Source organism: Drosophila grimshawi, unplaced genomic scaffold (genome assembly GCF_018153295.1).
Source record: "Drosophila grimshawi isolate 15287-2541.00 unplaced genomic scaffold, ASM1815329v1 contig_1377, whole genome shotgun sequence".
In the NCBI taxonomy this organism is placed as follows: domain Eukaryota; kingdom Metazoa; phylum Arthropoda; class Insecta; order Diptera; family Drosophilidae; genus Drosophila; species Drosophila grimshawi.
The window spans coordinates 13,324,341-13,349,448 of record NW_025062900.1 but is presented as its reverse complement, the minus strand read 5'-3'; the positions used below and the strand labels follow the sequence as shown (position 1 = coordinate 13,349,448).

The following is a 25,108-nucleotide window of genomic DNA, read 5'->3' as shown; positions in this document are numbered from 1 at the left end:
CATGTATACATATGTATATTAAATGCCTTGGTTAGTGCCAAAATTTATTGGCTAACTGACATATCAAGCAGCCATATGCGACTCTCTTTGGCTTTTGTACGCAATTTTTTTTTGTACACATTTGGATATTAGCGTACACCAATTTAATGCAGCTTTTATTTGATCGATATACATATATTATATATCAGCTCAGCTCAATTCTTAAGCTGGATTTGCAGGCATCTCAATATAAATAAATATGTATGTATAATATAAGATTAATGGTATTTTACATATAAGAGCAATTTCCAAAATAGCATCTATAATTTTTAATTAATTGTTCGTCCCCACAGCGATTTCCGCAGAAGCTGCCGTAGAGGAAGAGGATGTCCTTTGTAATTATCCGACCCTAAGCAGAAGACTTCACAAATATATCGGACCTATCCGACATCCTACCAAATCAGATGGCTATATTCATCCATCCTCTCGATGGAACACGATGCTTCTTTTACTGATGTAGAGTCACCTGAGTAAATTCAGAAAGATTTACAGCTCATGTGGTTCCATAATGACACAAACTTGGCTCAAGTGGGTTTTGTGGAATGGAAGTCTGTTCTCATCCCGTCCTAACCGAATAAAGCCTAAACTAACCTACGGTTAGTTATATATATTTATATATATGTATATATTTATTTATATGGGATGCCTTAGTGTAGTGTGAAAGAAGCCCCTCAATGCAAGAGTATAATAATCACTCTAAAATTACAATGAATAATATATGAAAATTAGAGGTTGTACTTACTTGTGCCAGAACATGTTTCCCGCAAGCAGTGGCATCTCCATGAGCAGGGCAGAGAGCAGCGATGATTTTCCGCTGCCAGTCTTGCCCACAACGATGGTCAGCTTGCCCTTGGGAATGGCCATTTCGGGCACATGCAGCTGAACATTGGGCAAGCGTTGCTGCGAGTGCGACTGCGGCTGCCAGGTGAAGAGACCATCGTTAATGGACACGGCTATGTCGTCAGACATTTTGAGGAGCAGTGAATCACGACGCCAGCTGTCCGTGTTTCTGGCCCGCAACACTGAGAACTCCAACGGTTTTTCGCTTGTGGCACCAAAGAGTTTCGGCGGCCGTATTGCAACATACGGCGTATTGCGTAATAGCTCGCGACGCTGCTGGACGAGCTTGTGGTGACCCAGCTCGTGGGCAAACGATGCCTGTGACTTATCCTCCGTCGATTCACCATTGCTCTGCAGCAGCGGTGTAATCGGCTCCGATTCTGCTAATGGCGCTGGCGATGGCACCGCTGGAGCTTGTGGCTGCTGGTCGGGAATACGAATGCGCAATGCCAGACGCTGTTCATTAAGTCTATTCTCCGCCTTGGCGGTACGCAGGGTCATATTCGATTTCTCCTGCGTCTCGTACATGTCCAGAGAGGCGTCACTCTTACTCAATATGCGTGCCATATTCCGAATTCCCTCGAATTGTTTTTGAATCTCGGGCGCATGCAAAAATCGCTCGAGACGACGCGTGGACGCTCGAGCCGCAATGATGATGGGCACCGTTATGGGAAAGATCAGCAGTGGCACGGTTAACTGTTGAAATAGCGCCAGGGCCGCAAACAGATGACTGGCATCGAAATTGAGTTGCGAATCGTGCGGCAGGCAAATGTATACAGCCAAGGTGACAAATGTTATCAACACCGTCGAAATGTGCGTCAATATGGCTAAGTAAGTGGTAAGTAGAGTAATTGATTTTCGATTAAATCACCTTCACCTTTTGAATCTGTTTAACACTTACTCATTAGCGTCCAGTACATGGCGTCCTTATTGAGATATTTGAGCTCCTTTTTGCGTGCAGCCTGTATCTTCCGCAAAAACACCTCGTCCCAGGCATTCAACTTGATGATCTTAATGCCCACCAGGGTGTCGTGTATCTTCTTTAGGCGCTCATCGGTGTATTTCTAGTTGAGTTTTATTGTTTTTATTGTTTAAGTATTATGTTTTATTAAAGAAAATGTTTAATTTGCACCTTAAATTAATATTTAATTTAATAATTAGCCTTCAACATTTTTTAGCTAATTGGATAATTTTCTTGGTTATTATGCAAAATGATGGCAAAATTGAATTGTCAACATTCAAGAACAGACTTAATTTCAATTTAAATGTGCATTTGATATAATAAATAAATAATTACTCACAATCAGCCAAAATGGAAATTCAAACAATAATTGCACGGTTTAATATTTATACTAAATCAATAATAAATTTATATTGAACTCCGTCCCAAAATGAGATTTTAATTATATCATTATTGCATTTTCATTAAATTTAATTTTTGATTTTATTCCATATCAAAGGCAAAAGAAGACATGCCTCAGATTTGCTGCGTAGCTATTTGCCAAACCCAATTCATTTAATTGAAATAAAATCGCAAAATTACAAAAGTCTTGCATTTATCAAATTACAAGACAGCTGTTAAATGTTAGCCCAAACTTACGAAGAAACTCTAAACATGCCGCAAAAACCAAAACCACAAATTCAATTAACTGCTGTTTACCAGCCAGCAATAACTTTGAATTGACCACAAATCTGTTAACAAAAAACTTTTTAATGAGCTAACAGCAATAACAGCAACTCGTCAAAAGTTCAAGGACTAAGACCCCAAGCAAATTCCTAACTTGGAACAAGAACTCAAAATAATGCCAAATCTAACGTTTGGACGGCACAATAACAGAATCTGCAATAGCCAGTCAAATAAATTGTTATGCAATCGAATCCTGGCATACGCCGGCCAATTTACGCTAAACAATTGTTGTACATTTCATTTACAATGAAATTAATTTCGTCCATTCTCTTGCACTAATTCAATTGATCCATCAACCCCTCACACACACACCCCAATACACACCGCAATGGTCAATTTATTGCCTATTATTACTTACCGCTATCACTTCGGCATTCTTTGACATCGCACTGCCGATGAGAAACTGCAACGGTGTCATAATGAGAATGCACACAATGGCACCAATCACAGCACTTATGCCCAGCTTCAGGTACAGCAAATAGATGACCAGAGATATCTGCAAGGCAACATAAATAAATAAGTATGTTTAAATGTTTTGTTTATGCAAAATTATGCAGTCACTGCAATATCAGTTGCTTTTTGATGTTGGTTGTGTGCAACGCAGCTATAAGATACATTTCTTGTGAGTAAATTATTTGGGATAATCAACATAATGATATAAAATATGTACAAGAATTTCAATTTGAATATTTAAGATGTGTAAAGTCGGCAAATGTTGACAATAGTGAAGAGTTCAAGCATGCAATAACATAGCAAGCAAAACCAACAGATTACAACTCTGCACTGTGACCCCTATTGCAAACCTGAAGAAGGACAGATTTGTCGTCACAGGACACGCTACAACAATAAGTGAGTCGGCCATATAAACTGGCTTGTTGTCACTTCCCCCAACAGCTGGCAAATTCATACTGGTTTGTGGAAGCAACACATGTAAAATATATTCCAACTTATTGCAATATATATAAAGATAGCACCTATAGTCTAATTAATCTTAATTATAAAGCGGTTTTTCAAAATTATCAACAACAAAAAAGTGACAGGTGGTAAATAAATTATGCCTGCACTTTTTTTTAACCATTTTAACGACCGGCCAATTATAAAGTTTGAATTAAAATGAACATGGGTCGAAGAATGAAAGTGCAAATTTGAAGGAGTTCACTTGGTGAAAGATTAATAGGTTTGCATAATATTAAATGAGACTGAATTAAACTTATTTTGAGACGTTATACAATTATAAATTAACATTTACAAAAATCGATTAAGACTTGTTTCACAATTTCCGTTAAACTTCAAAGTCACAAAGGTGTTTAATTAAAATAATTTAGCAACTACGAATTCCGTGAAATAATAAAATAATAATATTTATTTATTTATTTTTTAATCTTTGTTAATTAAATAACATACAAATTGTAGTATTCTGAATCAAAAATGGCGTGAGTTCATAATTAATTAATTAAAAAATATAGAAATTATTTAGTTAATTAGAAAACTAACATGTTTTTTGACCTGAATTCTTCAGGCCATTTGAATAATTTGGTACCATTTAAGCTAGATTTAATAGCGATTCTCAATCCGGAAATTTAATATTGTACAAAAGTAGTATTTGGTCTAATCCTCTGTACGAATATTATTGGTGAATTAAACTAAACCTGTAATCGATTAATGCAGAGTTTCCTGTTTATATACTGTAATATATATTATTCTTCCACAACATGGGGCATAGAGGCAGAGACAGCATCCCAAATATGTGCAACTTAAATGCTAATTAATTTTTTACACGATAAACATGATGCTATGCGAATTTGCCTACATAGTAAATCCGATTTGGCCTGCATGCAAACTAGTAAATTATATTGCATCTGTTCTGTCCTGACAGTGCCACACAGAGCGGCAGCACCATCGACAACAATAACCACCGACAACCACAAATCCTAAAACAGACTAAGTACGAATGCGAGTCGCCCGAACATTTACAAATCAATTTATGCCTGGACTTTAGCTGTAACTGGAACAGAATCCTTGACCAGAGTAAATACGGCCGTATAGCGAATTATACAGTATTTCGCACACACACACACACACACTGACATTTAATACGCATTAATTATGCGAGCTTGTGTGTGTGTTTGTTTGTTTGGTGTATTTGTTTTAATCATTAACGAGTTTGTTCAATTGCATAAAAATCGCTGGCCATAAACTAAGTATAATTATGTACATAAGTATTAAATAGCCGTGCCTCAATATTTGCACAACGCTTGCAAAAACACATTTTAAATGCCAAAAGCTAATAAAATTTGCATACAATTTGTTAGAAATTGCACAAATAAAATACAAATCAAATGCATTGGCAATTACATGAGATAAATGTATGGTGTGTGATTAAAACCATAAAACAACAACTGGCTGCAAGTGTTATAAATAAGCTTTGAGTCGCACACAAGATGCTCGTAAATTAGATTTGATACGAACCTTGAATGGTATTGCCCATGCATAGTGAGCGATCCAAAAGAATTGCATAATATTGAGAGTGTCCTCCGTCATGTGATTAGTGATGGCGCCAATGTCACTGAGGCCTGTGCGGAGCAGTCCAAATAAATTACATTTTATATTGCATGTTTGGGCCATCGGAAATTAATGTTAGTCCACGAACACAAAAGTTAAGACGGAAATGGGAGATCTTCACTGTAGCTCTTATGAAGCATTTTCAGAGACTTATTTATATTAAAAATAATAACAGCTTACTATATTTAATTAATTGCATTAACAACCTACTCAACTACTCAAAATATCTCACTTTTTTTATATATATATTCTTCAAATTCTAATGAATTAAAGTGTGTCTGAAACTGCAATTTTTTTTCTGAGTGTAATTAACTTTTCGGTTGAATCAATCCACTGACAACATATATATAAATGTCTGGCTACTAAATTGAATTCTATTTTCGTCATAAAACCTGTGTATCAATAAAACCAAATCGAAAAGCAATTTGGCTTTACCGGAGACTAAAACTACTATAATTGCAACTAAAAACAAATCGCTATCCAGTTTCAACATACAAAACAATACAACTGATGGACGGCCAGAAGGGACCATGCCCACTTAAGCCAATTACACGTGGAAAATTGGTCAGCTGGCTGGCAGCCGAAAACACTTCAGCCGTAAAACTTTCAATTAACACCAAACGCACATTTACCTCTGTCAAACACGACTGAGTTTGATATAAGGGCGCAGAGGATAGGGGTTTAGGGATTGTGGCATACAGGGGTTGTGGAAGGAAGTTGGCAAAGCCAAACACTCACCGCCTGAACTGCCCGTTTGTTGTGATGTGGCTTCCACCTCTGCGGGCGGCTTATCGTTGGGTGTCAACCTAGTGTTGCCATTTTGTTGCACAATAATAGGAGCAGCGGCAACAGCAGCCGCGTCATCATCATCATTAACATCAAAAGCGCCATTGTTGGCACAACCGCTGCTGGCATTTAGAAGTAAACTTTTGCGATAAATTAGCCCTTGTAGCGATGTTTTAATCCTGATGCCCGTCATATTGAGCACATGCGTGGAGGCCTGCGACAATGCGGCCTGTGCCAATGCAGCCAGAAGCACCATCCAAGCAATGCTCCAGCCATTTGTTAACAAATCCGACCATCTGGCATAGTAAATTCTCACATCGCCAATGCCAATACCAAAACCACCACCATCACCATCATCACCATCATCATAGTAAACAACATCTGTGGTCGCATTAGGGGCACTCGTTGGCCCAACTCCCGATTGTATTGATCCATTAACTGCAGCCGACTGTGCTGCCGCATAGAGTCCTTCAATATACTGCACTATTTGCTGGATGGCAAGTGGACCAATCAGTGCAAATAAATCGCCGGTCAACTTCAAAATGCCGCCTAATGCAAACATACGCCAACTGTTCTTCATATAACAATACCAAAGCGATGGCGGCGAACTCGATTTTTTCTGTAAATGGATAGATAGTATAAAATTAATATGTACCTTTAAGATCTTAATTGTTCTTTTGGTTAGTAGAAATACTCTGTTTAAAAAATAAATACAATCGCATATTCTTTAATAATTTAATTAATATTGATTGAATTGCCAATCTTTTGCATTTGTATAAATACAATGAATTTCACAATTTCTTGATGTGCCCTTTGATTTGATGACAATAATAATATCTTTATTCTCAATAATAAAATAAAAATTTTGTTTTTCTATTTTGCTGCGCAAACCATTTATAAATAATGTTTAATTTAATGAATCAATCAATTAAATGTTCATGTTCTATTTAATCAATTATTCCGACACATTAACTATCTTTAATATAATGATAAAAACATTTTTGAGTCGTGCATCTCAGTAATTATTCTTTTAATTACTTTTCAATATTGATGGCGAATTTTTAATATATCAATAAACACTAAAATGAATACGTTCGTTTGGTTCGCTTTTGCATTCAATTCAATGCTCACTTTACCCATTACGCATACGCCGCTCGGTTTGTATTACGAGCAATAAATAAATTAAATAATTAATGCCAGACATTTAATATATCCTTCGGCTTCCTTTATAATTTACACGCTCAGTTGCCATTTTGTCATTAAAATTGCACACAAAATGCGGCAAATAAATTAACATTGAACAAATACACCAAATAAGATCGTTTAACTAAAGGCCTTATTTCGACTGGCTGCTATCCTATTTTTAAGTTAATAAGTTAAAAGTTGATAACGAAATGATATTATCATATATATGTGTCTACCAGGAATCGTATAGTTAATAATAATAGTCTTAGCAGTTAAAAAAAGATGTATCCTTTTGACTTTAGCATTCATCATACCCATTTTGCGTCATGTTATGCTCAAAGGGCACTGTTAAAGTAAGCAAACTGACAATGGCCACACTTTCACTTTGTTATCAAGCAAATGGCCGCAAGTCTGCCTACATCTATACATATATATTTGTACATGTTTTTTATTTCCATTAATAATTTATGGCCCTTATCCTACGGCGACGTTGCATTTAAATAAATAATTAAGCAATTTGCGTGTTGTGCTTTTTGCAAATTAAATACAATATTTTCTTAATGGTAATTCAACAGAATCAGTTGGCCAGCCCAAGCCGGATAGAAGTCTCAATTGTAACCGGTTTTTGGCCAGAGGCAATCAATTATTTAATTTCCTTTGTAAATGTGTGCTTTTTAATTAAATGCACAACTCGCTTTAATGGGTTAACAAATAGGTCATTATGCTTATTCATAAGTATGTTATATAATTAATATGATTAATAGCACAGCGCAAGTACCTTAAAATTGCAATAAGATCGATTTAAAAAAAAAGCATTTTCCTTCGGATTTACTCACCACTTTTTCCGTATATATATAGAGAAACCGATCGTAATGTGCTCGAGCACTATCTTCTAAACGCATATGTCCCAGATCTTCCAGCTCGAGTGGTTCCTTATAGCCCAGCCACAGAAGCGATGTCAGCCACCAAAAACAGCTCTTTGAATAGAATGTGGCAAGCGTATGCTTATAGCCAATATGATCATAATCCTCCAGGTAATCGTCTCGATAGCGCTGTTTAGAATATAAACTCTGTATTTTAGGATTACGTAAACGAATTAAGATTTAAGTTGTAGCTTAAGAATAAAGCTTGCAGCTTGAAGTGACAGCTCACAAAGTTTGTAGTGTTTTTTTTTTTTTTTTTCGTTTCTGCGCTTTGCACATTTCATGACCAGAAGTAAACAAAGCTGTGCGAAACTAGACCATAACTCAAAAGCAACTTGGCAACTGGTCTTAAGTCCTGCGAGCGAATTTAAACGTTTTTCCCCCATTCACTCCCGTTGCCTAGTGCCGCATGCAAAATGACAAGTTAGCATTTTGTTGCCTCGTGGCTAGCGTGTGTTACTGCCACTTATTGTTGCCAACTCTGCACTTAATCCCGAAAGGTTATATCGGCAGGCAAAGGATAAGAAATTCGTGATAAGCAATTAGAATTACTCATATAATTAATTGTAATTGTACGAGTATTTGAATTGTTCTCGGCATTCGATAAAATTCAAATTATTATAAAATCAATTTTGATTGCTGCTTCAATTTAAAAGTAAATGCTTTAATTATGGCAAAAATAAATCCATTTAAATTGACAGTAATTGTAAAAAAGCAAATTCCATTAAGCAAGTATATGTGATGAAAACCGAACTTCTGATTACTGTAATGTATTAAGTATCTACAACTTGAATGGATTATGTATTTCCTGCAATGGACTATAATATTATACAAATGTAATCACATGTCTGAGCTACCATTTATATTTTTGTACAGGGCATTTTGTTATCTCTCAACACTTGAATCTTATTCACTTCTTTTCTCTTTTTTTTTGTTTTTGTTGTTGGTGTTGCTTGTGGAATGCAACACGTTTTGTGTGCTGCTCAACGCCTTAACAATGGCACTTCGTCTGGGCAGACTTTTGGCCTTTCTTTTGTCAGTCTTTTGAGTTGATGCTGTTGCTGTTTCTGTTGCCAGTTTTGTCAGCTGGCATTTGTTGTGGGATTTGTTGCACTTAAGCGACTCTAAAGCAGTCGTTTTTGTGGCACTCGACATGCGGTCAAGCACGCAACGCCTTGAAGTATGCATGCGCTTTGGAAAACTGACATAAATAAAATATTTGCTGAGCGCAAAATGCTTTGAGAGCAGCAAATCTGCGCTTAACCTCAATTAAAATGTAAACATATTAAAATCCAGCTGCAATTCCTGCACTTATACACTCCATCCCGCAGCTACCCCCGAGCAATGTTAATCCCCTATTAAATTAAATAAACCTTTTGCATTGTCATTGTGAGGCAAGTGCTTTACTTTCTCCTCCTCGTCTATTTGCTCAGCTAATTTAACGCACATCCTCTCTCCTGCCCAAAATGCAAATGCAAACTGCACTGAAAATCCCCACCCACTCCCCTTCCAAACCTATTTCTTCTCTGAAACACCAACTCACACATTTATTTGCCTAACCCAACATCCGTTTTAAAACAACAACAACAATATCAACATCAAAGTCCGCATCCGCCTTGCAGCAAGTCCTAAAAACATTAGGGTAGCTCTGAATCGTACACATAAAGTAGTCACTTTCTTATTATCTTAAATAATCCAACAAAAAAAACATACAATTATCATAATTAACCCTTTTGTATTTTTTAGTTTAATTATAATTTCAATTACAATTATGTAAAAATAAAAAGAATATAAATAAAATAAATAAATAAATAATAAAATATTTTGAGTTTAGTACTTATTACACATCTGTAAAGTTAACCTTTATTTAAAAAACATTAATTGCCTAATGTTGGCATTATTTAATAAATAATACATAATATGGAAATTAGTTCATTTTGATTATATAGAAAGTTCTGTTAAGTATACAGCGTATACAGCAGTCGTTGAGCAAGCTCAATTAATAGTAGCCCTATCGCAATAGTTTGCATTTTCAAGTTTGTGCTTAGCGTTGCATGGCATTATTTGTTCAGTCCCCGGCTGGCATTCCCATTTTACAAGCAGCGCATCACGGCCAACGTCGCAAACTGGCTTTATTAAAATTATGCAGTGCATGGCGGCACCCAAATTAGGTTGGGTCTTCACGGAGCTTTCGAGGAGTGGCGAATAAAGTGAAAGCACGTGAAGCGGCATTTTGTCAGTGCCACAGTTTCCGGTTGCTTATAGTTATGAACGGCCGGACGTGGATGTGAGAGGGGGAAATGTTGACAAATGCCCATCGTTCAATTATATGCCATAGGCAGCTAGTCAGCTTTTAGAGCTCCAATCGTTTATGCAACGTAATTCCATTGGATCACAAGGCACCACTTTCGAAATGTGTAGCATACTCCAGGGCCTCTTTCATGTGAACACCGAAATTTACATATATATATATATATGTACAAACACACAAATAGTTTTTGGGGAGGTTTGCCGAAACCAAAGTTTGGCTTTCAATTGGCTTTTTAGCCTCAGCTGGCATTGATTTGCTGTTTGAATATCACTCATACGACATGTGTACGAATATGTCAAAGGAAAAGTTAAGAAGCTTGCCTGTAAGTTAAGTGAATACCAAGCATGCCCACACATAAATTAAACAAGGAATAATCAAAAAGGGGAATATGCAATGAAGCATACATCTGCATAAATGTACAGTAAAGTAATCAAATAATGCATATTTCCAATGGAAGCGAAAAAAAGGTTTAAAGAAATGTTCGTATCTCTGAATGACTTTAGCGTTTCAATCAATTCCAATGAAATAAGTTGAAGAACAAAAAAAAGAACAAGTCTCCTGTATAACTATTAATATTGTTCTGTTTGGAAATGTATATATAAAAATAGATCAATTGCTTTAAAAGGTTTTTATGTTTTAAGAAACTAGCTAGTATATAGTGAAAGGAGTCTTTTCTCTACACGAAAGAATATTTTAGAGAGAGAGAGAGAGAGAGAAGAGATACCCTCAAGCTAGAATATATATATTTTAGCCCTCGAGTCGATTATCCCCTTCTTCTTGCTGATAGTATGAGAATCAATATAAAAAACCCGCTTTGGGCTAAATCATGGGAGCTTCTAATCCGAACTTTATAAAATTCTTACAATTGCTCAATAATGTGCCAAAGAATATTAAATATCAATTTAAAATCTCACCTTTTCATTTTGTATTCTTTTGAACAAAACCATTATAAACTTTTCAACAATGTTACATGGGTTCAGGGTATACAAAATAATATCTTTAGAATTCGAATCAAAACTACTTTCAATGCCTCAAGCATTTTTACTACAGCAAATTGAGTATTGGCTTTTTGCTAGTTCGCCTCTCATAAATCAAATAATTACATTCACCCAAGAAAAACTGATAAGATCCCTAATATTTTCTACAAAACATAGGTCTTTCAATCTTGTATTTCTTACACACCGCAACTAAGTATGCTACATTTCCCTTAAACTTTCAACATTAATATTTGATATGCACATTTTTGAGAAAGACAAACCTACACAAAGCCACCCACTCACACAGATGCATTAGAGTGCTATTGTGGGCTACTCTCATATGCGCATTCGCCTTAAACTATGCAAGAGCATTAGTGCATTTGGCTGCATAACAATGACGGGCACAAGTTGAGATACAAGTTGGGCCAAAGCCTCTTGCGCCGTCTCGCTTATGGCCCACAGCGCCAGCACCTGCGTTGGCAACACGGCATAAGCCAACGTAAACTGCAAGTTTTATATGAAGTCCATGCAGTCTCTGCCCCGCATACCCCTGGCCAGCACCACTTTCTTTGCATGGCCAAAAATGTAAGCAGCAAAATCGCCCAATGTAACTTTAATGTTTTTATTTGCTTTGTTACTTTGGTGCGCTTATTGCTTTGCGCCTCTTTTAGCTGCCTTGTTGTTATTGTTGTTGTTGTTCTTGGTTTGTTACGGCTGAACGTCTGTGCATTTGTGTGGCAAGCTGTGTCCTGTGTGGCAACTTTGGATTTCCGGTCTCAAGCGGAAATAATGTCAAGCATGAGGAGGCACAACGACTAAAGGCTTCCTCGGCATCTACATTGCTTGCCATCGTTCTTATCCCGTTTAAATATTTAACTATCTTTTTGGCCATATTATATGGAGGTACATTAATTCGATACTGCGACTTAAAATCAGGTAAGTGGAAATATCAAAGAGATATAAAAGATACTTGCTATATCTGCTTAAATTACTAAAAACCAGATTTATGAACTAAATTCATAGTTTGAGTTTGACTTTTAAATCGTTTTAAGCCGATTTATAATAAGATAAGCTGCTAGCAGGTTAAGCACAACTTCAAATTGCATCTTAAGTGAAGTACTTTAAAGAGAAAATTTTGTAAGTTAAATTTACAAATAAATACGCATACAAGTTACCAATTTAACATATCAGTTTTTAATATTTATATGTTTTCATTATCTTTTCAAAATTTAAATAAATACAATTTCAAAAATTATTATTAAGTATGAAGTTAAAGAAGATGTGAGTCGGCAATTTTTTTAATTTAGATGTTCTCATTATTTTCAATTTTATTTTGATAAAAACTGTTTAGTTTAAAGGTAAAAATTGAAAAAAATAATAAACTTAACTCAGCTAATCTCACTCACCTCTTTATAAATGGTGTATCCGTCGAGTGTGGCTAATGTCAATAGGCAAACCGCTGTTACGGTGACTAGGCATGTCTCCAGCTCAAAGATGTCCTCTTGGTTAACAGCCTCGGATAATTCATCGAAGCGCAGGACAAAAATTAACATTTCCATGGCAATGCTGCCATACAAGAAGACTGAGAAATGAGACAGCTTTGATTAATTTCCCTCAAAATATCGGTGCAATACACACAGGTACACACACACACACACACACATACGCACCTGTCATCTTTTTGCGCTCCAGCACGCGATGAAAGCACATTAGCATAATTGTCAACAGAATAGCGGCAAGTGCATTCCATACAGCGCCATCGCCAATGATGATCAAAACATTAAACTCCCTGGGCATGGACTCAAAGAGCCGCTTGAGCTGCTCATCATTACGCTGAGGCAGCAGACTTCTGGCCAGCTCCAGACTGTTAATGGCCAGCAGCAGCAGTGAAACAGCTGCGCGAATATTGTGAAATGCTAGCAAAGTTTTATGGCACCTGCAACGAAAGCAGAAACGTTAACATAAACAGAAGAACAATCACACACATACACACTCAAAGCGCACAGAAAGAGCCATTGAAAGGAGAATAGATAAAGTGTTGGCATAGGTATACACTGTACAAATTTTTCTGTTACTTGTTACTTTTTAATACCTGCCTTCAGAACACAGTTTGTAAATAAATTATAAAATAACAAATCATAATTAAAAATAATAATGCAATAAAAGCAAATTGTAAAAATAATAACAATATTGTTCACACTATTAACAAATCATATTTGTAATTAATTATATGATTTTAATTAACTGATTTTCAAGACAAAAAATTTATATTTTGTGTAATCGGGATTAGTGGTTAACTTCAATTGTTGCACTAGGGAAATAAATAATTTTTATAAATTATTGAGTGAAACAAGTAATTAATTATTGTACTTGCAGGTATTCTTTATAAAATATTGAGCTTATTTGTTTATGATGTGGCATAATAACAATAAATAAAATAATGATCATTTGTGATTTAGAGGCAAGCAAGATATTATTTATTAATATTCTTATTTTAAATTCAAATGCACTTTATCTCTATATCTATCTCTCTCTCCCTTACTTTCTCCTTTCTTAACGTTTTACTTTCCCTATTACAAAGCTATTAACTTTAAACTATTTTTGGTCTAATTGGGTTTCTTCCCAATTCTTATAGTGAATATTGGACCATTTTACACAAATTTACGAAAGGGTATTTTATTCTTTATTTTATTTCAAATCTAAATTTAGTTACTCGGTTTTAATTGTATATAATCTGATTTTTTATTTTATTTTTTAATTTTTTTTATTTGTGGACTACTTTTAATCTGAATTGCTTTTGGCTGTGTAAGTAGAACAGAAGAAGATACCACAAGTTAAGTAGTGGACAAAGCTCAGCTCGCATAAATATCACAACATCAACAATTTTGAGTTTAATTAAGTGGAGTGCCAGACGACCAGGTGGACAGACCAACACACAGACAGTTAGCCAAAGGACCAGACTGTCGACTGTGTGCTTTGTGTGTGTGTTAGCGTGTGTGTGTGTGTGTATGTATTAATGTTTGTGCGTGTGTTCAAGTGTTCTTTGTAATTGCCACAATTATATTCAAGTGTTTATCACGCTTCTCTTTGTACAGCTTCTCTGGTACACGGTCTGAATTTCAGTTTCCACTTGCACGCCTCCTCCACTGAGAGCTCCTAGCACATCTGTTTGTCGGTTTGTCGGCTTGTCTGTTGTCTTTGTGCCTGGCCATAATCTTAAGTGTGATATATGGCGCCCACTTGACTGGCGCACTTTTTGATTGCATTGCCATGGTTGCTTATTCAAAAATAAGCTAACAAACTTTTAATTGGCATAAAGTGGAGTTTCCCACTGTAGATTATCCTATAGCTGGGCAAACCCTCGAGTTTTATTCAAATAAGTAACATAATTAAGGAAAAGTATGTGTTAAGGATATAATAAGCAGAATGACGCGTATTATTGTAATCATTAAAGTTATTGACTTGAGTTAGAAAGATGCTGCTACTTCAAAAATAATAATAGTATTATTAATAATATTTAAATAATAATTATAAAAATAACTAAATAATAATAACATTATACTAACGATGTTAATAGTAATAATAATATCTTACAGATATTTGAGTAATTTGTTAGTCAATTCAAAAAAGAAATTCTAAGCTAAAACTCAACAAAAAAAACAAATAATATATCTTCTTTTGCCAATTAAACTTTCAAGTCTAAATTCGTTTTCTGCAAATTGCCCGATATAAAATAGAATAACTTTGATAATAGTAAAATAGAAATTGCCTCAAGACCCATTTCCAACTCACTGATAGAAAATACTATTAAAAAAAAAGTGATTTCTCTTCGCTTGTTTTCTTTTTCACACGAAATATATTTAATGATGTGCAAAAATGTGGCATACTTTTTGGCTGCACAATGTGAACATTTACACGTTTGCACATGGTAGCCCCAAAAAGACAACTAACTTAGACCGGGAGTAGAGGAGCGAACAGCGGGTAAGAACAGGGGGGCTTGGGTAACAGACAGCTAACCTGCGTCTGCAATGCCGTTGAAACATTATTTATTGCGAACACTGTTGCATACTATTTGGCGCAGTGTCGTGCTCAGTGCACAGAAGTAGGCATTTATCCATATATATATATATATATACACATATAAGTTGATATATGTAGATTGTGGGCTTGCGAATATAACGGTACCGGTATGGCTACCAAACAATTGTGGCTTGTTTTTAATATTTTAGCGCGCCGCCAATTTTTGTATATTATTATATTTCTTCTTTTATTTTTTTTTTGCTTGTGGGTGGGAGTTTTATTTATTGTGCACACAGGCAGTCTATAAATTTAATGAAAAATGCCTGCCTTGACAGCCGGCAGAGGCGAGGAGAGACAGAAGACAGACGACAGACGACAGAGAGCGAAACACGTCGCTTACATATTAATTACATTTTTGACCGCTCTAAAAGTGCATGAATAATCGATTTCAATTTTTTGAAAATATGTGCGCAATGTGCATATTTTGGTTATTCTTATTCTATTATTATTTTAATGCAACTTACAAACGAATAATAAAAAAAAAAAAAATGGAAACCTTTTTCAATATTGTTTACAATTTTTCACTTTTCTCATTTTATTTTTATTTGTTCATTTTCTATTGATGAACTGTTTTATTTGCGCTTGTTGTAGTATTTAAAATTAATAGTCGTTGATTGAAAAAATACGAGCAGCTCTTTAATTTCTTCGCAGGCTATTTGATTGTGTGTATTTGCATATGTGTACAAAAAGTTGATAAATTACAAATTAATTAATTATTTTCCGTATCTACGTGGAAAGAAAAATATATCTTTAATATCGAATAAACTATGAGGCTGGTGTCTATTAAGCTGGAGAGAGCATAAACTTGATAAACAAATAAAATTATCGCAAGACTTGGCGACATGTTCTCCATCTGGAAGTATTTCTTTACAGATGTTCAGCTATATACCCACAAATCCGAGGCAGTCGATAATATTCGTTATTCTCCTGATATCCACTCGTGCTAAGATTTTACCAAAAGACCCTTCCATGTTAGACATGCTCCAGAAATATAAACTACCGTGAAGAGCAGCCAGTACAAAAAGATTAAAGATTGCATCGCCTATTATAATTCAAATGAAATTGATGATAAAACACTTGAATTGATTGGATTCCGTAGGATCGTCAAACACTTGAACGAGACCTTCAGTTTTCGATTGAACTAGTCAATATTTGGTAAATCGAAGAATAACAGACAACAATATCAAAACACAAGTGTCTGCCATTACAAATGCAATTTATAGTTGCCCCGTTCTCGTGAAAACATTCGTCTGCTTGTGTGTGTTTGTGTGTGTGTGTGTGGCACACCTGCTGCCCCCACTACCTTTTCTTGGCCGGTTTACGTAAGGCAGGAGTTTAAAATAAAGAAATACAAATACATCGAGTCTAAACCCGCTCGCTGCAGCATATACAAAATTAAATACACCTCAGTGTTTTAAAATTGGAGCAACTGATTTGTTTACCAAATGATCCAAAAATACCAGAAAATTGCATCGAAGTGTTGTTGCAGTTGTTGCTGTTGCAGTTGTTGTTGCAGTTGTTGATGCAGTTGTTGCAGTTGTTGCTGTTGCAGTTGTTGTTGCAGTTGTTGCTGTTGTAGTTGTTTTTTTTTTTTGCTGTTGCATCTGCAGCTCGCGCCTTGGCACGGGACGCTATTTCTCAAGTGCCGGATATATTATGGCTATCGGGAGTTGATTTTTTGTGAATGAGCAGGGCGCAATGAATGCACTCACGAGTATACTGAACGAGTGCCATGCATTATTTGTGTTGCTGCTGCTGCAGTTGTTTTTCTTAATGCACTTGATTTAAACGGATTATTGATACACATCCCTACTTTTTCGAGGGCGGGGTTGAGTAATTCCAGCACTTACAGTAGTGCTATAAGTTCGATTAGTTCCGGATATCAATGATGTTTGAAATGAATTCAAGTGGCTTTGAATCAATCTGAAAGTACCTCAAGTGTGTGTGTGTCAAATATACGGAGATCTGGGCATATATTTAAGCCAATTGGCTCATTACTTTAAGGTGCAATTTTTACATATAGGCACAAAGACTTTTCATCGCATGGAATATAGATAAAACTATCAAATCAATACATTTGCCTGGAATTAAGTCCCTAATTGTCACTGTCCAGTTGCTTGAGTGATATGCTCACTAATTGCCAAACTCACAAGACGAGGACTAAAGTCAATTGTAATAATCCCAGTGCATAATCGACTGTAGCCTCTGTAACTGTATAAATATTTGTTCTAAATTCCTAGGCAACTGAGTGAGAGTTTACTTCAATTAAGTGGATTGCATCGACCACATATAAATATGACAACAAATATTGAAATGACAATGCGGACAATTGTTTAACGTATTGCTGGCTCGTTGCAGCTTCATTTTGCAGCTGCTGGCGGCAAGTCTGATGATGAAGATATATGTATATGCGCATATTGAATGACCAATGACCAATGATCCAGCTCCCATCCAAACATGCATGCCGCATGCCGCATGCCGCATGCAGCTCATTTCGTTTACGAGCGTTGAATGGCCAGTGAGCCGATGACAAGACCAAATAACCAAAACAATCCAAAGCAACCAAAACAGATCCCAAACAGAACGAAATTCCTATGAATTCTTGTGCGCCTCTTGATTACATGCTTGTTTACATACACAAATGTATGTGGCTGTATGCAAACTGGAGTAAACTTTTATTAATTGAGCGGGTATATACAATACAAGACACACACAAGCAATAATATATCCAGAAAGACCACAATGATGACGACGCAGTGCAGCCACAGATACGGCCACAGCCACTGTCAGTGGGGCAGAGCCGTAAGCGTCGCCACCTCTGACGACATCGTTCTTTGATCTACATGCGTCTTTTTATACACTTGCCACAAGAAGTATACAATAATTAATAAACTATATATTCAAATGGGTGTGTTTTTTTAGAGGGATGTAATCATCTTCAACTGTTATCGCTAGACAAAAAGCTTTTTAATAAAATAGTTGAAAATTAAGATACGATTTATGTTAAACGTAATCTTTTGAATTATAATTAGCAATTATTTATGGAAATAAAAAAGAGATTTATTCATGTTAGAGTCTTAAACTCAAATTCAAAGATAAATTGTTATTTAATAAAGCAGTTGTTAAAAGGCATTTTTTAATTATATCTATTATTGTGGCCAGAAATATATATAATATAATAATAATAATATAATATATATATTTATATTTTTGAACTGCAATGCAACTATCCCCAATTTAAATTGAAAGTAAATTGAAGATAATTTAAAATATTATTTTTGGCAATTGACATACTCTATTTTAGTTTGTAAAAACCCTAAGAACCAAGTTACTACCGCTCTAATCCAACCTAGCCCAACAATGCCTCAGTGAAACGAACTTTATACTTAACTTAACATTCCTTAACATAATGTCTCTTAAAACCTTCCCTAACCCAACCTTCAACTTAACCCACTCTAACACAAAATAACTCATTTTAAACAAGCTTCTAAATGTTGTTTAAAACAAAATTCATAATTATGAAAATATGACTCTTGTACTTAAGCCATGTTAGAGTATCTTTGCGTCGACTTTTTAATTAATATAATCTCTGCAGATAGTGTTTATGAAATTGTTGGAGTCTATTTTTCGTTTGACTTATGCCATGGCTGTCAGTAAATAATTCAAATGATTTTGCAACTCGATTTAGATTTCATGTTTTGTGTCGATGTCGGCGTCGTCATTTGCTTCAAATGAAAATGTATCTTTGGACATGTATCTTATATTTACATCTAGGTATCTATCTAGCTGCGTATCTGTATCTGCACATGCGGTTTTGTCATTGTTTTCATGCAGTCAGTTAGTCAGTCAGTCATTCGGTCACTAGGCAAGTGTCTGGGGACGTATAAAGGCCAATTTTAAACATCGCACCATGGGATTTTCACGAAATATAAAAACACGACGATTTACTAAGAAAAATGCATCACAGATACGACATTATATGGAAAATAATACGTAAAGCAAATTTTCAATTTCATTGTTGTCTGTTTTTGGGGAACCGACACAAACAGATATATATATATATATATATATAATATATATATATATACATATACAAATACATATATTCAACAGCTGGCCAAGCGCCACATGAGTAATGCGTACGCCCCGCAACCCTCTTGCCCCAAAAAAAAACACATGAATATACAAACACTGCGTCGGTTTGCCGTCTTTGCACATTGTTTATAAACGCATGCGCTATATTTAAACAAAATGTTCACATTTACTTATACGTCCAGAATATTTATATGACATTTAATAACAGTCGAATTATAATTGCAGTGGTTTTATTTGTTATTGAAGAAAAACCAACGAATTAAGTGTTTCAAATCTTATGAATATTTTAAGATGAACTGGTAATCTTTCCAAGCAATAGCTGATACTGTATTTCCAATCATTTTAATGACATTTGCATTTATATTTAGCACAGAAACCGACATGATAATTAAAAATTAATTAAAGTAAGAATAATAAACTGAAGCATTTCATTCATGCATTCAAATCTACCATTAAATGAATTTGTCATAATTCAATCAAACCATCGCCACCAAAATGTTAATTAGAAATTAAAAGATAAAAAAATACGTGGAAGACATTAGCAAATAATACGTGACTAGAAACATAAAAATAACTTTACAAATCCCACCAATATTTCAAATAAGCTGGCAAGGGTGATGAATCAATGAGCAAAACTCAAAATAAATACCTCTGCTAGCTTATTGCCAGCATATGACCAAACTCCACTGTACGAGGCTACAGGAAAACGATAACCAGTAAGCAACTCGTAGTTTAGAAAAACTATCTGGAAATACTATCACCGATGATAAAAATGCATTGAGAAATGACAGCAAACTAAAATTCCCATAGATACCTGTTGGAGTACAAGGGATTTTGATCATGCATACTTGCATCATTCGCTACCATTTCAAAAATACTTGGCCCTTAATCAAATAACTACAACCCGAATATTTTGGAGATTCGATATACCAGCACTGTTTCGATCAGGACAAAATTAGTTAAATTCCAACAAAAAAATCAAAAAGAAGAAAATTAAAATCAAGAATTTCTTTTACGCCAATGAGTTCAATCAATTAGTCACGAAATTTTTCAATTTATATTCCAATGCGTTTTCAAAATAGTTTCCCATTTAGATGAGCTTCGCTGACGCGGAATGAAAACAAAAAAAAAAAAAAAAATAGAAAATTAATATGGTCGGAGCATTCACATTTGTGTATTCCGTAATATAGGACACATTATTCATCAATGAGATACAGATTTATGGCTCATTGGCGTAAATAAATACATACATATATTCATCTGGCATGCAAATACAATTGAAAGTAATTTAAGAGAGCGAGAATTTCAAATCGAAATGGATGTTTATAGATCGATAGATATTTGTATGTACGTAGTATTTGAAGTAACTGAAATATGCTAAAGTTTCAAGGAAATACATAAAGCTAATCATTAAACTATTGCAGTTATAGATTATGTGGTATTGTTCAATAAGATTAAATATAGAATTCAACAGTTATCAGAAGATATTTAACTTACCTGTCATATTTTCGACAGACATAAATGCATGCAACAATCAGCAGAACTATGCAGACGCAAGTTAAAACGTATTTAACACGATCTATGCCACAAATATCGGTTTTCAAATTATCATATGTGGCACGTGCTGAACCATTTAACTGATCGCAGCGTATAAGGTTAAAGAACTGTGCCATTTTTTCGATTTTTATACATTTAATATCATACTATTATGCTCAAGTATTTAATTTTTATCGATCTTTTTCATATATATCTATTCACTTTGCATACAATCTACGTATATATTTACATATATATTTATGTATCATCAGTCGAGTAATACTTTGTATACACTCAAAAGATTTCGCGCACCTAAGATTCAAAATTTAGAAACCTCACTGAAAATATAAAGTAAACAAATTATTTCGCAATTACAAATATACAAAGCAATTAGTTAACTCAATCGTTTTCGGCTTGAATTTTCCAAACGTAAATTTTGATTTCAAATACACACATATCCAGTGAATGTGTGTATCTAAGTACCAGTGACGCTTGTACATAATACTTTTAGTTTTGACTTTTTATCGCAATTATTGTGAATATAAACAAAACAACAGAGACAGAGAAATACACACAAAGAATATGCGCACGTTTTGACTGATTCGAAGAACGGCCGAAAACTGTTCCGCTTGTAGCCGTAACCGTGTAGAGCTGCCCAAACATCTGACGCCGATGAACGACGCAACGTACTGAAAGAAACGGTAAACATTTAATAAGAACTCTCGCCTAGAAGCTGTGCGTGCGTGACTGAGAGACAAAGAGCGAGCAAGTGAGCGAGCAGGCGAGCAGGCGTGCAGGCGACGCACGTGCAAGATCATGCAAAAGCTCTCTCGTCATTTCTTGTTCTTATACCTTGCACAACAATCTAATTGGTCGATGCCTTTGTGAAGGGTATAAAGTGTGCCGTTACATACAAATGAATTCCTTGCTCATATGCATATGTTAATTTGGTTCAACAATTTCATATCAAGTTTAATTCGATTCACACCCCATAATAAATAAAGTGCGGATAATTTAAAAGAGGTTGCTAAAATTTTATAGTAATTAAGATAGAAAACACAAAAATTGATTTGTAAGTCTTTTAATTATTCAAACTAAAAAATAAGTCAAATATTTAGTTATTTCTAATTGCTATTTATAACCAAACCAAAACACAAATAAAAACTTATAATAATAACTAATAGCTATAACAGAATAACGTCTAGTCGAGCATTCTTCTCTAAATTAGTTTTGCTTAATGTTGCTCAAGCTTCTTGTTGCTGAGGTTTTGTGTGTTGTGTCTTTTTTGTTTACGAATGTTTTGCCGGCATGATCCAATTCTCGATGTGCTACGCCCCCAGTTTGAGAGTCGCAGTGCTTGTCAAACCGCATTATATGCAAACCTGTTCGAATTTCGGTCAGTTGCACCAGGTAGATGAATTTTAATGCTTTAAAGTAATAGTTGCCTCATTTGATATGTAGAGATGGTGCAGGTAAGTTATAAAATTGATAACACAGCTGTCAGTTGTCACTGAGCGTTGCCGTCCACTAAATAAAATAAAATATTGTGCAATTAAGAAAATCCATAATCCGATCAAAAAACATTTTACAATTTTAAATGTATCTTTCCCATTAAGGCATGCACTTCTTCTTTTCAGTACACTGCAATTTGTTTGTTGCTTATGCTTTCGACTCAGCTTCTCCAAGTAAGTATTTGATGCATTGAAAAAAGGAAAACCCGATGGGTTTCCCATAAAAAAAAAAAAAGTGAATATTCTAAGAAATGGTAACAAATGTCAACAAAAATAAATTTATATATATTTCTCATAAATTTAAAAATTACACAAATAATAAAAATGGAAATCTTTTGTTGTATTTCGTCAACAAATATGAGAAACCATTTTATTTCAAAAGTAGAGCAATTTCTATATTTCATATTAAAAATTCCAACAGATTTTTCAATTAGCAAACATATTAAGCGTTCGATATGCACACTTACTTTAAATTTAACAACAAGTTGCTAACCATCCAAATCTTTACAATGCTGGCGAGACAATGCAATTCGGATGCCCAAACGTTTAGGCCTACTGTGCTGGTGCATGGTGGAGCTGGCGCAATACGTGATGAAAACGTGGCAAACGCCAGGCTTGGCGTGAAAAGAGCGGCCAGCAAAGGCTATGAGGCACTGCAGCAGACGGGCAGCGTGCTGGATGCCGTGGAGGAGGCGGTGAGACTCATGGAAGAGAATCCCATGTTCAATGCAGGCTATGGATCCGTGCTGACATGGGAGGGTGATGTGGAAATGGATGCGTCCATCATGCATGGCGCACATTTGGAGGCAGGCTGTGTCTCCCTGGCTCGGGACATTATGCATCCCATATCGCTGGCTAGGCTGATTATGGCGAAGACACCGCATCTGTATATGGCAGGTGAGGGCGCAATGCGTCTAGCCGCAGCCCAAGGATTCAATATACTGCCCAAGGGTGCGCTGGTCACGGAAAAGGCGCTCAAGCACTTGGAGATGTTTAAGACCAACTCGAATCGTACGCAGGGTGGCCAGTTATATGGTCCACCCGGCACTGTTGGCGCTGTGGCAATTGATGCTTGCGGCAATGTGGCAGCAGCAACATCAACAGGCGGCCTAATGGGCAAACTGCCTGGTCGGATTGGTGACTCCTCGGTGCTGGGTGCCGGCACGTATGCAGACAATGAATCGGGCGCCATATCGGCCACCGGACACGGAGAAACCATAATGCGTTTCAATGTTGCCTCACGCATATTGACACTTGTGCAGCACGGCAATCAGACGATGCAACAGGCCACGGAGCACGTCTTACAACAGATGACCAAACGTTTCAATGAAACAGCGGGCGCAATTGCCATTGATCATCGGGGGCAGCTGGGCATATACTTCACATCGAGGCGCATGTCCTGGGCTTATCAGCAGGCCAACGAGCTGCACTCCGGCATCGATGCTGGCGAGGATGTGGTCGAGATTGTGGGCGAAGCACCCAATGTTTAACGTACATAAGAAAAATCAGGAACGATCAGCATTATGTTAGGCACGCCAGGAGCTATATGATATAGTGATTTGTCCAAGAGCTGATTATGCTGATAAAATATATATATTTGTATTTTGGGATTGGAGACATCTCTTTGAGCAACAATTACAATTACAAACTTAAATTTAGCTAACTTACAAATACAAATAGTCGAGACACAAGTTCAAACTGGTCGCAGCCAGCATTACATAAAATAAAAATGCATTATTCGTTAGACAAGTGAAATTTTCTGTGCTGCAGTCAAACTGAGCAGCAATAATCACAGCTGCCGCAAATGGCAAACAGACAACGCGACACAGATTGCTCTTCTATGAAAAAAACTAGCGCCTGGGTGCAGTTGAGCTCGTGCTCGTTGATCTTCTGTTGGATAAGTTGCTGGAGTTGTGGCTTATCTGCTGCATGCTCAAAACGCACTCCACACTCGCAGCTGTATTGGGATTTGATGCGCTGCAACGATTTCATCAAGCACACGGGACACAGCAATGAAAGTTCTTTGGCATCATCATCGGGCTCAGCGTAGAGTGCTTCCAGATGCTGCTCCTGAAGCGCATACCATTCGTTGACATCCGATAACAGTTCCTCGTATACATGTTGCTCAAGTTCCAAATCCTGGTCCAACTCGTTAAGTTCCATGCGCAAAATCTGCTCCAATTCGGACTGTAATCAAATTAGATTCATTAATATTTTGAGTATCATATATATGTTGTGTGCTTTACCAATTGCATTTTGCGATTGCCATCCACGTTGTCCTTGCGTGCATTTATAATGCGAATGCGACATTTCTTTCAATGAGAAGAAAGTAAATGAAATTCCTTGCTACAAAAAATACACACTTGGCTCACCTCCCGCAGCAGCTCTCGCAGCTTTGGTGCACCCAAACGCTGGCGCTTTGCCACTTCTTGTGCGTGCCGCTTTTGCTCAACGCTTGTGTTGTATACGACGCTGCTTGGACTCTGCATTGCAAAAAATACTTAGCAATAACGCAATACAAAATATTGTAGCCAATATTGTAAAATGCGCGGGTAGGCATCAGCAGGCAAACAGCT

At 36.0% G+C, this 25,108-nt stretch overlaps 3 protein-coding genes across 3 annotated transcripts in view; 1 reads left to right on the top strand and 2 right to left on the bottom strand.

Annotated features, from left to right (window-relative positions):
• Nucleotides 1-21,158, bottom strand: part of LOC6562154 (ATP-binding cassette sub-family C member Sur) — a 45,925-nt gene extending 24,767 nt beyond the window's left edge. The window contains exons 1-9 of the mRNA XM_032736385.2: nt 20,983-21,158; nt 12,981-13,246; nt 12,717-12,892; nt 7,936-8,151; nt 5,867-6,533; nt 5,036-5,139; nt 2,925-3,062; nt 1,781-1,943; nt 782-1,706 (exon numbers count right to left, since the gene is read on the bottom strand). Coding sequence (XP_032592276.2) covers nt 782-1,706; nt 1,781-1,943; nt 2,925-3,062; nt 5,036-5,139; nt 5,867-6,533; nt 7,936-8,151; nt 12,717-12,892; nt 12,981-13,246; nt 20,983-21,158 — 2,831 coding nt within the window. The remainder of the gene's footprint in view (nt 1-781; nt 1,707-1,780; nt 1,944-2,924; nt 3,063-5,035; nt 5,140-5,866; nt 6,534-7,935; nt 8,152-12,716; nt 12,893-12,980; nt 13,247-20,982) is intronic.
• A 1,831-nt stretch (nt 21,159-22,989) lies between these two features.
• On the top strand, nt 22,990-24,140 carry LOC6562408 (probable isoaspartyl peptidase/L-asparaginase GA20639). The gene has a single exon (XM_001988247.2). The coding sequence runs from the start codon at nt 23,042-23,044 to the stop codon at nt 24,020-24,022; it is 981 nt and encodes a 326-aa protein (XP_001988283.1). The 5' UTR covers nt 22,990-23,041; the 3' UTR covers nt 24,023-24,140.
• LOC6562082 (RIP-like protein) lies at nt 24,107-25,089 on the bottom strand. The gene is made up of 3 exons (XM_001988248.3): nt 24,905-25,089; nt 24,779-24,844; nt 24,107-24,719 (listed from the first exon to the last, which is right to left on the bottom strand). Exons 1-3 carry the CDS (start codon nt 25,019-25,021, stop codon nt 24,303-24,305), a joined length of 600 nt encoding a protein of 199 aa, XP_001988284.1. The 5' UTR covers nt 25,022-25,089; the 3' UTR covers nt 24,107-24,302.
• Between the last annotated feature and the right edge of the window lie 19 nt (nt 25,090-25,108).

Excerpts from the sequence above, each read along its gene's own strand:
- LOC6562408 (XM_001988247.2), top strand. The coding sequence starts at position 23,042 with ATGCTGGCGAGACAATGCAATTCGGATGCCCAAACGTTTAGGCCTACT.
- LOC6562082 (XM_001988248.3), bottom strand. The coding sequence starts at position 25,021 with ATGCAGAGTCCAAGCAGCGTCGTATACAACACAAGCGTTGAGCAAAAG. Across the intron at positions 24,845-24,904 it reads TGCGAGAGCTGCTGCGGGAG|AAATGTCGCATTCGCATTAT; the intron begins GTGAGCCAAGTG and ends TCTCATTGAAAG. Across the intron at positions 24,720-24,778 it reads GCAATCGCAAAATGCAATTG|TCCGAATTGGAGCAGATTTT; the intron begins GTAAAGCACACA and ends ATTTGATTACAG.